Source organism: Dermacentor silvarum, chromosome 2 (genome assembly GCF_013339745.2).
Source record: "Dermacentor silvarum isolate Dsil-2018 chromosome 2, BIME_Dsil_1.4, whole genome shotgun sequence".
In the NCBI taxonomy this organism is placed as follows: Eukaryota; Metazoa; Arthropoda; class Arachnida; order Ixodida; family Ixodidae; genus Dermacentor; species Dermacentor silvarum.
Window position 1 is genome coordinate 78,210,450 of NC_051155.1, and position 15,247 is coordinate 78,225,696.

Here is a 15,247-nt window from a genome sequence, read left to right on the forward strand (position 1 = left end):
CCATACATCCAAGTACGCGTAAAAGATGGCGCCGGAATTCGAAGAATTTCGGGTCGTTTCATTTTACGTCGCCAATATAAAGAGAAATTTGAAATTCCTAGGAAGTAACGCACGTTCCTGGCATGACTCTACAGTGTTGATTTTATTCGCGGGGAATAACATGGTCATATTATTGAGGCGGGTGAAAAAGATCGAAGATAAGTGGACGTAAATACTTCGCTGGCTTGACGTGCATGCTTTCTTGTGATCGTTCTCTAAGGGCACTGTTATAAGAAGTGCCTCCTGCACACCTTCCGTTGACGAACATGAGAGATACCCGCGATTTATTTTGTTCAGAGATGCGAGATAAGTTTGTTGACGAAGGAAGACTGCGATCAGATTAAAATACTTTCTGCAGTCGACGCAGCCTAGCATGATGATGTCCAGGATCATAATTAATTAAACTTTCCGCTTCTATATTTGTCACCAAATTTTAATTGACGGCTAAGAAACAGGCAGCTTGGAAAGAGTTTTGTAACTCATGTGAAGCTTATCATTGTTGGCGCCTTTTTATCTCCATACGAACATACGGGGATAAAAGGCTAGGATAAGTTGCATCACACTATGTTCCAACATATACGTTCACCATCGGAACATATAGATGCCTTATTTTAATGAACTGACTATTTATGAGGGAATACGTAATTCCATATGGACACTCCAGGCGAATTTCCTCCATCGTCGTTGCCGTGTCGGCGTTACCATGAGGCTCCGCAAACATTTAGGTATATGTATGCTATATTCCATGCCATGCTATATGCCATGCTGTATATGCGGGTTATATTGTTACACTATTCTATCCCTAAAGTTGCTCACAGCATGTCTTAGATTGTTGACTAAATTATTGCTCGTACTTTTGAAATCGGCAGCCCACAAACAAATGTCATGGGACATAACATTCCGAGGCACCCGCCTTCTATCTCAATTCTTCTCGGACTAACAAATAACAAGTGTAAAATAATATCAGTGCTCAAACCTTAAGATGATGTAACTTTAGTGGCCCGGCTTTTTATTAGCAGCGAATTTAAGCCTGTGCGATGTAATTACAGGCAATAGACCGCGTGTTTAAGCTTACAAGCGTGCCAGAAATTTGATGCAACCGCGTATATCTCGCTTCCGTGTTAGAAGGCCTTACGTATGTAGCTAGAACACCGTACGAGAAATTCAAGCGCTACGCTTAACCTTGCGATGAGAGACAGTGCGTCGCTCTTTGAACGACAGTGTCATTTTTTTAATTAGAAAAACAAATGTGATCACCTATGAATGGTGACGGTGAGTGCTTTTCTCCTAACTGTAACAATAATAAAGAAGTGTGAGAACAAACAACGTCATATGTTCTAAAATGTAAAGCATACAATCATATTTACACACGCGAACATCCGGAGATAAAAGGCAAGGACAAGTTGCATCAGACAGAGTCCCAACATATACGTTCATCATCGAAACATACACCTGCCTTATTTTAATTAAATAGCTATTTATGTAGCAATACTGCGTACGTAATCCCCACAAGTGGGAGTGGCTTCGAAGAAGTAAGACACATGACAAGGAAAAGCAAAGTGAATTGTAAAAAAGTACTCCCCAGAGAGCCGCTTTTGCAAGGAATATTAATACATGCTAACAGTGGAAGTTAAATTCGTTCGTGTTCACTTAAAACATGTACTTCAATATGATCTTGTGACAGGTTGCCACATCTTGAAAGCTTCCAAAATATGAAAGTACTGCCTTTATACGCACTTGTCCTGAGAGAGAAAGGGTCTGACGACCATTTGGACATTATGGCACCAGAGTGGCGGCGAAGTGGCTTCGGCGTTGCATTGCTAAGCCAGAGGTGGCGGGGTCAAATCCCGGCAACGGCGGCCACTTTGAATGGAGGCGAAATGCAAAAACCCCGTGTGCCGTGCATTCAGTGAACGTTAAAGAATCCCAGGAGGTGAAAATGAAACCAGAGTCCCCCTTACGGTGCTCCTCATTATCATATCGTGGTTTTGGCACGTAAAACACAAGTTTTTTTTAATGAAACTAACGACCATACTAGCCACTGCAGAAGCTACGAAGCTTCATTCAGGATTTTAAGTTTTGTCTAAGCATAACCCTGAGAGGAATTATGCAAAACACGAGGCAATGTTTTAATGCGCGGGCAGTATAGGCGTGTCATAGAAGAAAAATTATGTATATATATATATATATATATATATATATATATATATATATATAAATGATGTCACTGATAGGGGTGGCCTAGTCCGGACAACAGTCAGTTGCACTTAGCTCGTCGAAAACCAGCGCGTGTGTTGAGTGAGCTCGTCAATAACAATTTGCACTGTGGCGAACATGGTTTAAATCTGGATTGCGAACATAAAAAAGTGCTATGCAATGCTAACGCATTTCTTTCGCATTTTCTGCTTAATCGCCGCTGAATTTTACAGTGAAGCTTTTAACGGTTAGTTCCCCCAGAATCGTGGCCGCGTGTAGAAAAAAAACTATCAGCGTTCCGGCTCCATGTGCGTGGTGGATTGGTTCCATGTGCGTGGCGGTTTCCCGCTAGTTGTGCCTTAGCGCAGGTGTCAAAACGGATGACTAACATGACTGGCAGGTCATGACATCAATAACATCACATGCTCGTCAGTTACGTCAGGATTAACGATAGTACAATCACGTGTGGCGCATACCGGCGTTGGATATGCGGGTATGAGCCAGGGACAAGAAAGAAATAGAGAAGGAAGGAAGTTAGGAAGGAAGGTAATAAATAAAAGAGAAAGAAAAAGACAAAGAAAGGACGAAGGAAGAAAGAAATCACGTGTGGCTCACACCCACGTTGGATATGTGGGTATGAGCCGCCGAGAACAGGGTCGGGAGAGATCTCCCAGGATCCTGACGCTGCCAAGCAGTGTGCGACGGCTATGAACGCTGCGGCTCATACGCTAGTCTATGACGATGAGGCGGACGTGGCGCAGCTAACGCACTACTTGGCCATCGCGCCGGGCGAAAGCTAGACGCGGGTGTCCTTGCTTTTTGACGAACATGCCGAACACGCTCAATATAATCAATAATGATACTATATAAATTCACTATAGCAATATTCACTACTGCAGACTCACCATAAGTCACACCTTCGCTGACTTCTATCTTCACAGCAGTGGAAGGGCTCTGAATTTTTCTTTTTTTTTCACATTTCGTCTTGCCTCTCACTTAAACATCAAAATACTTATGCGGGTTTTTTTTTTTACAGAGAACTGCTAATGAGCTTTCTCGGAAAAATTACCAGAACACTGGGTCTGATTAGCTCTTTTAGAAGGTCACGAGATAAAGCTCGCTAAGCAGCTTGAAATATGACAGAAATTTGAGTATTAAACTGCCGCATGTCTCCCTACCCTTGTTTTTTTTTAATTTCACCATAAGAGAGCGCTCCTCTCGAAATATGGGGGCAAAACGCCTCTGTGTAAGCACAGGATCACGACGCGAATTCAAAATGCTTTTATTTCGGAAGCGCTCTTTGTCATTTACCGGTCAGATTCGCTAATTATATGTCGAGCCCTAGGACTGGCAAGAATTTGCTTTCACGAATAAATTTAGTGGAAGAGCCTTTTAGGAATACGAGAACCGAAGTATAAAAGCTGCAGCGGCGTATTGAGTTGCATTGGGCTTTCTTACTTAAATGGGTAGGGATGAAACAGATACAAACCGCCGCATATGAGAATACAGAAGTGCTTTTTATTTGAACCCCGCAGGTCGCAGAACCATCGTTCAATTTTGGTTTGACTGTCCTCCACAAGTGTAGGGTAGCCAACCAGGCACTTGCTTGGTTAACCTCCCTACCGTTCCCTCTCTGTTTCTCTCTATCTCTATCTTGGTTTCTCGCATATTTCCTTCCTGTTCCTTGCGGATTTAAATATGCCGCAGTTATTTATGATGACCGAGTAGAGTTTTTTTAGTTGCAGTAGTTCCAGGTCTAGAAGTGTACTATAAGAAACACTTGAAGAAATTAAACTTATTAGATTGGCTGAGCTCAAATCTTACTATGCGATCGCAACGTAAATGTTTACGCATTTATGCTGCCCTGACTCTCAAAAGTTGAAACATCACACTTTTGTAAGTTACCTGCACATGTATAGATCCTGAGTAAAAGGAGAAAAAAATGAGGTGCAATTACAAAATTTAAATGCATGAGATAAAGACATTCGGATAATATATGTGGATAACAGACACTTAATAATGCCGAGCAATAATCAAATGTTTTCGCGAACGTTCGCACATTTGCATTGTCCACAACAATACAGTGGTAATTTATTCTGTAAGAAGAATTCATTTTCCATATTTCAGGCCGCTATTACGCGCCACTACGCAAGAATATTGTCAGTTTTGAGGGGCGTGACGTCAAATAACCTGGTGATGAAACCCCGAAAACATCAGCGCAAACTCTTTCGTGCATATAGAAATATTGTAGTGTCATTAATTTGTTTGTTACATATAAAAACAGCAGTGTTAACAGTCCAAAAAGACGGTGCTCTAACGATTCCTTAAAACGGTGCATAGCAGTAGCAAGAAACGAATATTTGTATGTATTGTTAAAAGCAAGCAGTTCTTATAGCATTCTTCTATTGTTATGGACAGTGTTAGCACGCGATAAACTGATTAAAAAGATCGATTTGATTTTGTGGCTGCCTATCGTGCACAGTAGCTTCAGCTTCTGTTTTACGTGTCTCGAATAAAGCGGTTGGAAATTAAGGAAGCTCAGCACTTCTTAAATACTATCAGCCCACTTACAGCGGTTGTGCGCAAAGCTGACTGCCACTTCCTGTACCCGCTATATTTAACTATATTCTCTTTAGTCTGCGGATCTGAGATGAGACCTGAGACGATGTCTTACTGAAGTAATGTGAGCTATAAGCTTCCCGTGCATCCGAGCTCCTGAGAGCTTACAACTTTGTAGTGACATTCAAAATAACCAGAGCTTAGCTGTGCAGTATAGCCATAAGAATTTCTTCAAAAGCCTGAGTAAATTATTCTTTATGCCCTGTTACCTTTTCCCAAGACGTTTCTGCGTGCAGGTGAAGGTGGCTATAATATTTCTTTATGGGATAAATTATTTATAAATGATTATTGAATCTTCCAAGGCGCGAGGATATTTGTGACCACATGTGTTCGCTTTCCAACGCTGGAGTAGCTGTGCTTCACGAAGTGACGACGCGCATCGCACCCTGCGTACTTTACAAAAAAAAAAAAAATAAGTAGCCTTGGCTTCTTGTTGGGACATCGCGAGGGAGGAAACATTTGTGATCATTGTGGTGTTGCATTTTTTGTATTCTTTAATAATTAGTTTGACATGCGTGTTTTGTTTCTGCGTGCCTGGTTTGTTCCTTCTTGCGCCCTCTATCTTTTGTCGTTGGTTTACTTTAAGTTTTGATGGCTGATGACCTTGCTTCTTTCTTTCCTCTATATTTCCCGTCTTCGTTTCTTCTACTTCTGTTGCTGTCCCCTCCTTGCTAAACCATAGCCAGGCACTGTGCCCCTTTCAGTGGTAGTTGCCGGTCTGCTCCGGCCTTATATCACTACCTATCATTGTATGTGCCTTTTAATATCGAGTAATACTAATATCCGAAATAGCAGGGTGATACTGAACGGATTAAAGCTGTGACGATTGAGAAATTATTGTTACGCTGCACTTTAAAAGCAAAGTTTACCATTTAATTTCAGATTTATTTTCAGTTTTTCATATAAAGTCTCGGTTTATCTGCATAGGTTTTTCCCGCTGGAGGGCAAGCTTGTTTATGCACCTCGGAGAGCACTCCGCGCCAGCCTTGAAGCGAGAGTGACACACTGCTGCACTGATCTCCTCCGGTGTCGCGTACCGTTGACCTCGCATTCCATCGCTTTTCAGGTGGGCGCGGGAGCTTTCCATTCTGTGAATTGCTTTTAGAGTTAGGCGAGAAGTGTAAGGGTGCGCACTGTCATGCTGAAGATCCTTTATCTTGCCGTCACTTATCGGACAATGAACGACAGACTTTCTGTAGAGTTTGAACGTATAAAGCAGCAGTTGTTTTTCTGTTATCTCAGCTTTAAATATTCTCTTGAACTGAACTGTGCCCTAATTCATGCATTCTAGCTATTTGGGTCCTTGTTACTCGCTTCTTTTCTTTGATGAGTTCATCCTAGTGGGCTTCCGTTACGGTAGTCAGAAGACAAGCAGCTTACGGTAGTCAGAAGACTAGCAGATCTTCAGTGCTTGTCTGGTAAATTTTTAAATGCCCTCATTCGTCTTGGCACAACACTTAAGCTCATTCACGTGTCGCCGTAAGCAAGCTAAATCCTCTTATGAATTTCTGAGGCTGAAATTTCATCTTCCACCAGACATTATATCACCACGCAATGACGAAAGGAGATGTCATAGGCGGCCATTTGGTTTGGAGTACAGGTGGCCAGAATATGCAGCCTGGTGATGCCAGATGGCTATTGCACTATTGCAATAAAAACTCCGCCACATACCACCAACCCCCACTCTTATTAGTTTTGCGACTTGCGTAGAAAAAAATTGTTCATAAGTACTTTCAATAAAAGCTTGCACATTTGCCTAGAATTGAAATATTAACGCAATAAAAATCTGGGGCTACGTCGCACAAACCTCTACGTGCCTCAACTTGAAATGAATAAGACGGAAATATTCGGGACAAATTTGCATTTCAGCAGGTGATTGTGGAGGGCGGAATATGAGTATGCCGACGACAACGGATCATGGTAGTTGGTAAAAAAAATTCAAAGAAAACAACGAGGGAAGTAAACAAGCTGCCGTTGATGTAGGCCGCGTTTTCATAGAATGAACCAAGGAGCTGCAATCTTATTACGTCAATGGGTAATGATTATTTTTCTTTTATAGGATGGTCACAGCGTTGTTTTCTCTAAATAGAGCTATGTTAAATCATACACATATTCATATGACATCTATACTTATTGCAATAAAATAATTCATATGCCATCTATACTTATTGCAATAAAATAATGCAGAGAATTAACGGAGAGAAGGTTGACGAGGTCACCAAATCTTATTGCCGCATTTACTTGTTACCGTCACTGATGGTGACGATTACAGCTCATTTTTAAGGTGGTCTTACACAGAATTTTATCGCCTTCCATTTTCATGCCACCACCTTGTGCAGCTTATCAATGAATGACTCTTCCCTATAGATGTGGTAACAAAACAATTACCTGTCTGTTTCATGAAACCCTATGTTAAAAAACAAACAAAAATAAACAGGGAAGAACATGTACTGAGGCATTTCTTGCTCCACGGAAAGCTGAGAAGTCTAAACTAATTAACAACAGCTCGAACTTACCTGCGATGACGTCACAGGACGGGACGCGCACAACAGGAGCAGCAGGTGGAAACTTTGTAGCAGAAAACGGGGACTTGTTCCGAGGCCTTGGCCGGGTGACACCGTATCGCACATGTGCCGCAAACACAGGCGCAGTTTTCAGCTGTAGTCCTTGTTGCCAGAGTTGGTTCCACACAAATTCAGAAAGGATCAGCGAGTGTGACGTTTTCATTAATATGAGCAAAAATACAGCGGAATGTACGAGGCAGAGTCAGAAAGCATGTGATCGCAAACTAAAACCTCCTGCAAACAACGCGCCTCTTGATCCAACAAAGTCAGGTCTGGCAGCAGGGTCCGCACGCCGTGACTAATGCAACATCGTAGCGAGCTGAAACATATCACTCAATAAAAAAGAAAAACACTTATGCCGCAGACAGACAGCACGTCCAAGCTGGTAGTAAGTCTCATTCAATTAGGTATGTGGCGTGGATCTGGTTATGACACTCTCGTTTCCAACAGTGAACGACAACATAACGTGTTTCGCCAACGATCGGTGACCAGACTCGCAATTTCGCACATTCGGTACGATATTCACGTACATATGGAAAGTGATATGTCACTTGCAAATCAACTTTCTTTTCATAATTTGCGCTCAGCTTTCAGTAGCGTCCTGCTTCCGACAATACTTTGCTTTTCGAAATGGCGCTACCTGAGCACATGACCAGGTGAAAGTATTTCGATTCACTCAATAGAGCCTCGGCGAAAGTATACCTGATCTAATGTCGTCCAAACACGAATAACTCTTCCGAGGGATGTTAGACACTTCAGCGTTATATTTTTCGTCAGGCTTAAATATATATCTCACTTGATAAACGGCACTTCCGGCGCTGCATGATTACGGAGGACCACCGCCACGATAATCATCACAGCCGTGTTCACGCGAAGCGAACATGAGGAGTGAAAGGTTTAAAACGATCGAGAGCGTTCTTTCGTCCAAGCATGGAGTAGAAGTAGACGCATCAGCACACCACAGTCTCGGAGTTGCAGACACTCTTGTTCTGCCTGGAGAATTCGAAAAAAGACGAAAGTTCACAAGCACATATACCCAGAGTCGACACTTAGACTTCACAGTCTCGAAGACGCGCGAGCGTTTTTGAAAGCGCGCAGATGGAGAAGCTCACGCCGTCCTCCTATTGGCGTCAATCGGAAGAGCGCGGACGAGACGGAGGGGTTCCCACCGAACCAGATGACCGGAGCTTCAACACTGACCCGCGCCGCGAGCGCGCGCCGACTATTGTGCCCGATCCGGGATCTCGAGAGGAACTCCCCCTCCCTCCCAACGGCCTTCGCGCACAACAACGAACAACTGCGCGCACGTAGTTGGCGTTCGCGCCGGCGTCGTGGTCCCGAGCCGCGCGCACCTCGCGCGGTGGCGTGGGAGGACAACACTTTTAGGGAGAGAGAGAGAGAGAGCAGGACGGGGAGTGGTTCCCACACACTTGCGCCAGAGGCGTGGCGCCATCTATCTGGCGCTGGCGCGGCGGCGAGAAGATGCTCTGCATTTTCGTGAGTCTGTCGCGCCGAAACTCAGAAAAAAAAAGAAAGTGATGCTTGAAATGAGGTGCTCAAAAATAAAACGAAAGTATCGACAATGGAACTTTTTATCGAGTCGAGGAGAGCGTTTGCCGCAGTCGTGACAATAATGGGACTCCCAATTTCGTATGCATTACACTGATTTTAAGAGAAGGAATTGATATTAAAGGGAACCAGCACATGCCACTGACACTTGGCGTGCGCGTACATCTACTAGGTGGGTATACGACTTCGATCTTGAACAGGGAGTGTGCTCGTGTTCCCCAAAGTTTATCGGCTGATGGCAACTGGAGCTTTAACAAAGCGCGCAATGTTGAGAATTTTTAAGATAAAGAGTGGTAGATTCAAAGATTTCTTTTTGCATCTCTAGTCCAGTACGCAATTTAGAGGCTGACAGTAAAGGTTTACCGTCGTCTTCAAACGCGGCAACACTTATGGTTCTCCTACAATCATAGAAAAGAGGGTTTGTCGGTAACTAACCGAAGGAGTTTAACGGCTTGTCACGAACTTCACTACGATCTGAGTAACCCGAGGAATTAACTGGCGCCTGTAGTTGCATTTACTGCCCCATAAAGTTAGCACGTAATAACGCAGGAATAAGGGTTTCACAGAATTCACCGCGCAGTGTTGCGAAAGTAGTAATCTGGGGTAGTAATTAGTGACGGCACCCGCAGATGCATTTATACCGTTTACTCACGTGATTTATTCACCGTGAATGTTCATTACTTTTCACATTGCCTATGTTTCCCAGGTTTGTTGCACCTAAAAGGCATTCATGCACATTTAGGCTGTAGAGTGCATTAAGTGCTGTCAATGTCAGGATCTTGGCTTGCTGTAGCCGGTACTTAAACGTTTGTGCCGGTCTAGAGCTCTGGCCGCCTACATTGACTTGCAAGGAATGGAATTTCCTTGGACAGGGCTGACGCAGTCATTGGGCGTGGAAAAATAGTTGACTATAGCCGAAGGTAGTGTTACACGGATGTAGAAGGAAAGCTAGACGGAGCGACGTTAGCAGTGACATATTGCTAACGCCATACTCGTTATGGTTGTACCGCTCGGTTACGTAATCTAAGTGCATGAGGAAGATATTCCGTGCGACGGTCTTTATCGTGTCTTCCTTATACAGCCTATTCCCGCAGTGGTATTCTCACCACATCGTGCGAACATGTCCGAGAAACGACATCTCTTTATTTCCAGCTATTGAGCACGACGAAATTATTGAAGCATAGAAGCTAAAGTTCCCTTGACAGCACAGCTCCGCTCAGGCTTGAAGCTGAATAGTCTAGCATAGTATATGATCGAAAAATACTCTTGCTGTCGTTTTTCTTTCACAAAAAGGTTGTACAGTCGTCGAAAGAAACACAAATTGAGCAGATAATTACTTGGAAACTTCTACATGGCAGGCTAGGAAAATTCTACGCCGGATGTATATTTTTTTGGATACGTCAAAGTTTTGACTGTTGTAGCAATGTAAATCATGGTGACAGTATTCTTGCCATTCGAGTGTCCAGAATGGTGGCTTCTTTGTGCAGTTACGTGTGTAATTCATAAAGTTACAGAAATGAACTTTTTGAATTGTTGATCTCTGTTGGCTAAGCCCGTTGAGCAGGTCAGAGCCCTTCCTTGAATTTAGATAGTTGAGTGAAAAAATTGCGAATAAAGAAGGTTCTACACTACCTTCGCGAACAAATATTTCACATTCGGAGGCTCCGGACACGCAAGACCAACACGTAAAATGAGTGCCTATGACGTCAGTATCGCCGCCCCCATTTCTTCATGCTGGTACCGTCAGCACCGGCATGGCCCTGTGAGGTGCTGCCTTGTAGATCGCCATCGTTATGTTCTTTTCTTTGGCGGCAGCACTAAATCTGGACCATCACTCCGTTGTGAATCTCTTCCTGCCGCGCAGCCAGAATTCGTCGGCTGGCATTCACTGCTATGCCAGCAATTGAAGCTATAAGCTCTTCGTAACGTCAGAAAAATAATAAATAGGATATGGCGCTTTCTGTCCTCGCTGGCTCATCACTGGGGTGATGAGCCATTTAGGACTAATTCATTTTGGAACCATTCTAGGTTATCGAAGAAAGGGCCATCGCTGTGGGCCATAGGAAAACTGAACGAGTCACATATAGGTTTGTACTGATGGGGGTATCAAAATTTGTATTATCCACGAGTACCTTTTGGCTCGTCTCGACAAATGATGTGCAGAGTACCTCGGCGACAAGCGTCGCAAGAAACCGTCAGCCCAGGCGGCGGAAAAACACGACGCTATCGAAGAGTCCTTGCTATTCGATTCGTATCGGGATGCAAATATTTAAATTGTCAAATGTTTGTTTTTATTCGAATATTCTAGACTAAGAACAATAATTCGGACTCTCCAGGAAGAGTCCGACGAAATTGGCGACGTTTTCGAATGATTTTACTGAATGAGAGCCGTGTTTGTTGCGCAGGGACAACAACCAGTCCATGAGGCCACGTACAGAGCAGAAAAACTGCACGGCACATTTTTCTGTCCCTCAGAAAGAATCGGTGCTTACAGGCATCCTGTATGTCCATTCGCGGTCTCAGTTTAGGCAAGACACTTTATTATTTTGCTAGTTTCGCCGTGTTTTGCATACATTTTAAAGAATACATGAGGTGCTGCTGTATGAAAATACTCTTGTTCAACAAACGCAGCCATCTACGAGCATCTGCTGACGGAATGTTATCTTGTTTCAATAATGTCATCTTCATGATGCTTCGGATAGCTCAAGGTAGTATTTACAATCTCCTCAGTTGACTAGTCGTCCAGTTGCGAGCGAACGGTATTACATGTGTATATCAAATAAATAATATGTATGTTAACCGATATCCTACAATACTATAGACTAGAGTGAAGAATGCAGACCCCGCCATACGCCAAGCTAAGCAGGGAGGAGGCACTAACACTCAGAAGTCTACGGACCAACTCCTATGTCCATGGGATTTTACTGCACAGAATGGCACCCACCAAGTTTTCGTACTTCTGCAAATTCTGTGACGTCCCAAAACCTTACACAACATGGTGTGGGAGTGTGAAGGAGCAACACGAACCAAGCCAAAGCACGTAACCGCCGAAAAGCATGCGGAGGCCCAGCTGTCAAGCCCGGAGTCTGAGGACCATGCAGCTAGCACTGGCAAACCAAGCCCGGCAGATGACCAGGGCCCGCGGTTTCCTGGAATGAGGAAACTACCCACCAAGAGCGAGGAACACTTCACTTTCTCAATAATGAAAGTATACTCGCTGTCTCGTTTTTCTCTATTTTTGGTTTTCGTGCAAAATGAACTCCACGGAAAGCTTCCCTTGCTTACAATTGAAAAATATATTCGACATTTCATTCAATTCGGAAGTTTCACTTTTCGCACTACCTTCTTATGAAGTTCTCTAGATAGGAAGGCACTATTCCCCACTTTCAGCAATCCCACGTATGACTTTGACAACATCCACCCTGTCACATGTTTTTCAGCCCTCGCCACGTTTGACTTCGCGGGACACATATGCCACGCATTCTCAATAAAGCCTTCCTTCTACCGAGGAAACGCGATGATGTGTGCACGTTACTATAAACCACTATCAATTCAAGCGGAGGGTATAGGCGATATCCTGTGAGGCCGATTTTCCTTAATGCTGTGCGCCGCAATAGAGACACGTAGGTGTCGTTTAACAGTGTCAGCTCTTCCGATATATTGCTGAGCGACGAGCGAGGATGAGAGGGAGTCGATCGTTACATAGCACGAAGCGTGTAAGATTAGCGGATCCGCACTCACAGAGTCTCCAGCGCTTCCTTTTTATTATTATTTTTTTCCGGCAAATGTTCGTGTCTTTACTCTTCTGTCCTATGATTAAGCGAATTCTTTTTATATTGAGTGTGCTAAGCAAAAAAGAAAAGCCGCTTGAAACTAGATTCACAGGACGAAGCGAATCGCGATTGCAGTTTGTGGATTGTGGATCACGGCACCAGACGCTACCCGTTCCAGCTGCGATCCTACGCGTTCACGATTGACAGTAGGTCTGAAAGGATCCAAATCACAGTTTCGCGTTTCCGTAATAAACACCAAGACGTTGATGGTGCACCATCTCGCAGCAGCTATCTTCTATCATAAAGGTTCCTTCAAGAAGTATTTGACGAAACCCGGGCGCTGGCAGCCTTTCACCCAACAGTTGGAAATATGGTTTGTTCAAGGATTGCTTTAGTCTTCGTGCTTGTGGCTGTAAACATATTTATGAAATTGTTTTTTGAACTTTATTGTTATAAATGTGCAAGCACTCACGTTTTTTAACAAATAAAGGCTGGTAGTCGCTGTGAAGACGCATAATAATTGCGAATCGTTGGATGCATGCAGCAACATTTTGTTGAACGTTAGTAATGTTCAAAGACATAACTGTTTGAAGCCAGAATTACAAAGCTTCGCAAATTAATGTGCTGCCAATTATTTCCATACTTGCCGAACCACCGTAGTGGAAGCGCCCGCAGACACTAGCAGCAGAGTTCCTGTACTGCCTTTGGTAGGAAAATGTGGGCGTCAATCCTATCCAAACCACTCATTAAATCGAAACACGCACAGGAAACGCGTGGCTCATGCGGGTGAACGCTAACAAGCGCAATACACCGACGAGTGCGCGCGGTCGCACATGCTTTGCATAATGTGGCTCTGGTTCGGTGGTGTGCCTGTTGTCATCCGCTTTTGTCTGCTGTCATGGGAATGCTAGTTGCGAAGTGATCCGATGTGGATCACATGATATCCGACTGTTTCATCCGTGATCAAGCCCGTCTTGTGAAACCAACTTTACTATGTAGAATCAGAAAGTCACTGGCTCTCATCCTACGAAACGAACAATGAGTTGATCATACGTTCATATATGTGATAAGCACGGTACTTCGCCCTCTCAAATAATTACAGGGTTTATTGTTGAAACGTGCTAGCCCCCATGAAGAGATCACGTGAACGCGTCTCGCGTATGGCTTCGAAAACCACGTCAAACGCGTTCGTGAATTTGGTTGATTTTATTTTTTACTTAAGCAATCCTGTTTGATAAGTTGACTCTGATTCTGATGGTAGCAAATAAATTCTTCATCAGGATGCGTCACTGAAGGAAACTATCAAATGTCAGGGAAATTCCTCCAGATATGTGCAGTCTGTTAGCAACACATTACAAATACTCTGTCGGCAATGAAGGTTGGGCGCAATAGCCCCCGCTGCTGGCCTTTCGTTGCTTGTTGTTTTGAGAAATATGTATATTCTGAAAGAGTCGCGTGTAAAATATTTTCATTCACGTCTGGCGTTTTACAGTTTTCCAATGGCCGCTCTCGCACAACGTCCGTCGCCTGCTTCCCTTCATCGTTTTGAGGGCGACGAGCTTTTGACGACTGTGTACTTGTAGTCCACCGCTAAAAGAAACACTCTGATGTGCGGTTCTGACTTTGCTTGAGCTATTGCTAACAGTAAGTACTAAAGCTGTGCCAATGAACTGCACAGGTGCTGAGAAAGGTGCCAATACCAACAACCTGAACTCATCTGCTGCGTAGGTGGACAACTATACGCTTGCATTACGGAAAAAAAGATTGCAGCTGCTCTGTTGCCATGTGTTCTCATTATTAACACTGTATCGCACTCTACATCAGACCCTCCGCTCCGAGGTGTGCTGTGTTTTTAACGGAGCCATCGAGGTCACAAAACAGGCAACCACAATTCGCCATCGCTAGAGCAAGTCTGCGCCGTTCTGACAGCTGCTGACAAATTCTCCACCGGTGACTAGTTCTCCACATGTTCTCCACTGCGAGGCAAGCTAGCACCTGTGTCGACATGGTTCTTACTCTTACTAGTGCAACTTTATTTAAATATGACTTTATAAAAAATATGAGAATACGAAGGAGTTCGACCGGGTGTGAGTAAAGTTCTATATAGCCCATCACATTTGTTTCTTCGCTTAACGCGATTGTTTAGATATTGAAAACACACTTTTGTACGTCTGTAGCCATTTAAGACAATCTTAAACATTTGGAGGAGATGTTACAATAATTCATCGCCTCCTTAGAGATATTTGAAGTACACAGCTGATTTGTACATTGCACCTTTTACTGGACCGAAAATTAGCCAATTGCTGCTATCGGTCCAGGTATACTACATCCTCTTTTTCTTTGTTTGAAAACGAAATGCTTTGATTGATTGATTCATTCATTTGTTCATTGATTTAGTTCCTCCACATTGTACACTACATCAGCTACATGCCCAAATCTTCTATCTATATCAATGGCTTGAATACGTTATCCAAGCGTAATCTACAC

General features: G+C 43.6%; 1 protein-coding gene across 1 annotated transcript in view; it reads right to left on the minus strand.

Moving 5' to 3' along the window:
- LOC119441573 (diuretic hormone receptor-like) overlaps positions 1-8,697 on the minus strand; it is a 260,344-nt gene extending 251,647 nt beyond the window's left edge. Inside the window, exon 1 of the mRNA XM_037706181.2 lies at positions 7,371-8,697. Coding sequence (XP_037562109.2) covers positions 7,371-7,484 — 114 coding nt within the window. The 5' untranslated portion in view covers positions 7,485-8,697. The remainder of the gene's footprint in view (positions 1-7,370) is intronic.
- Between the last annotated feature and the right edge of the window lie 6,550 nt (positions 8,698-15,247).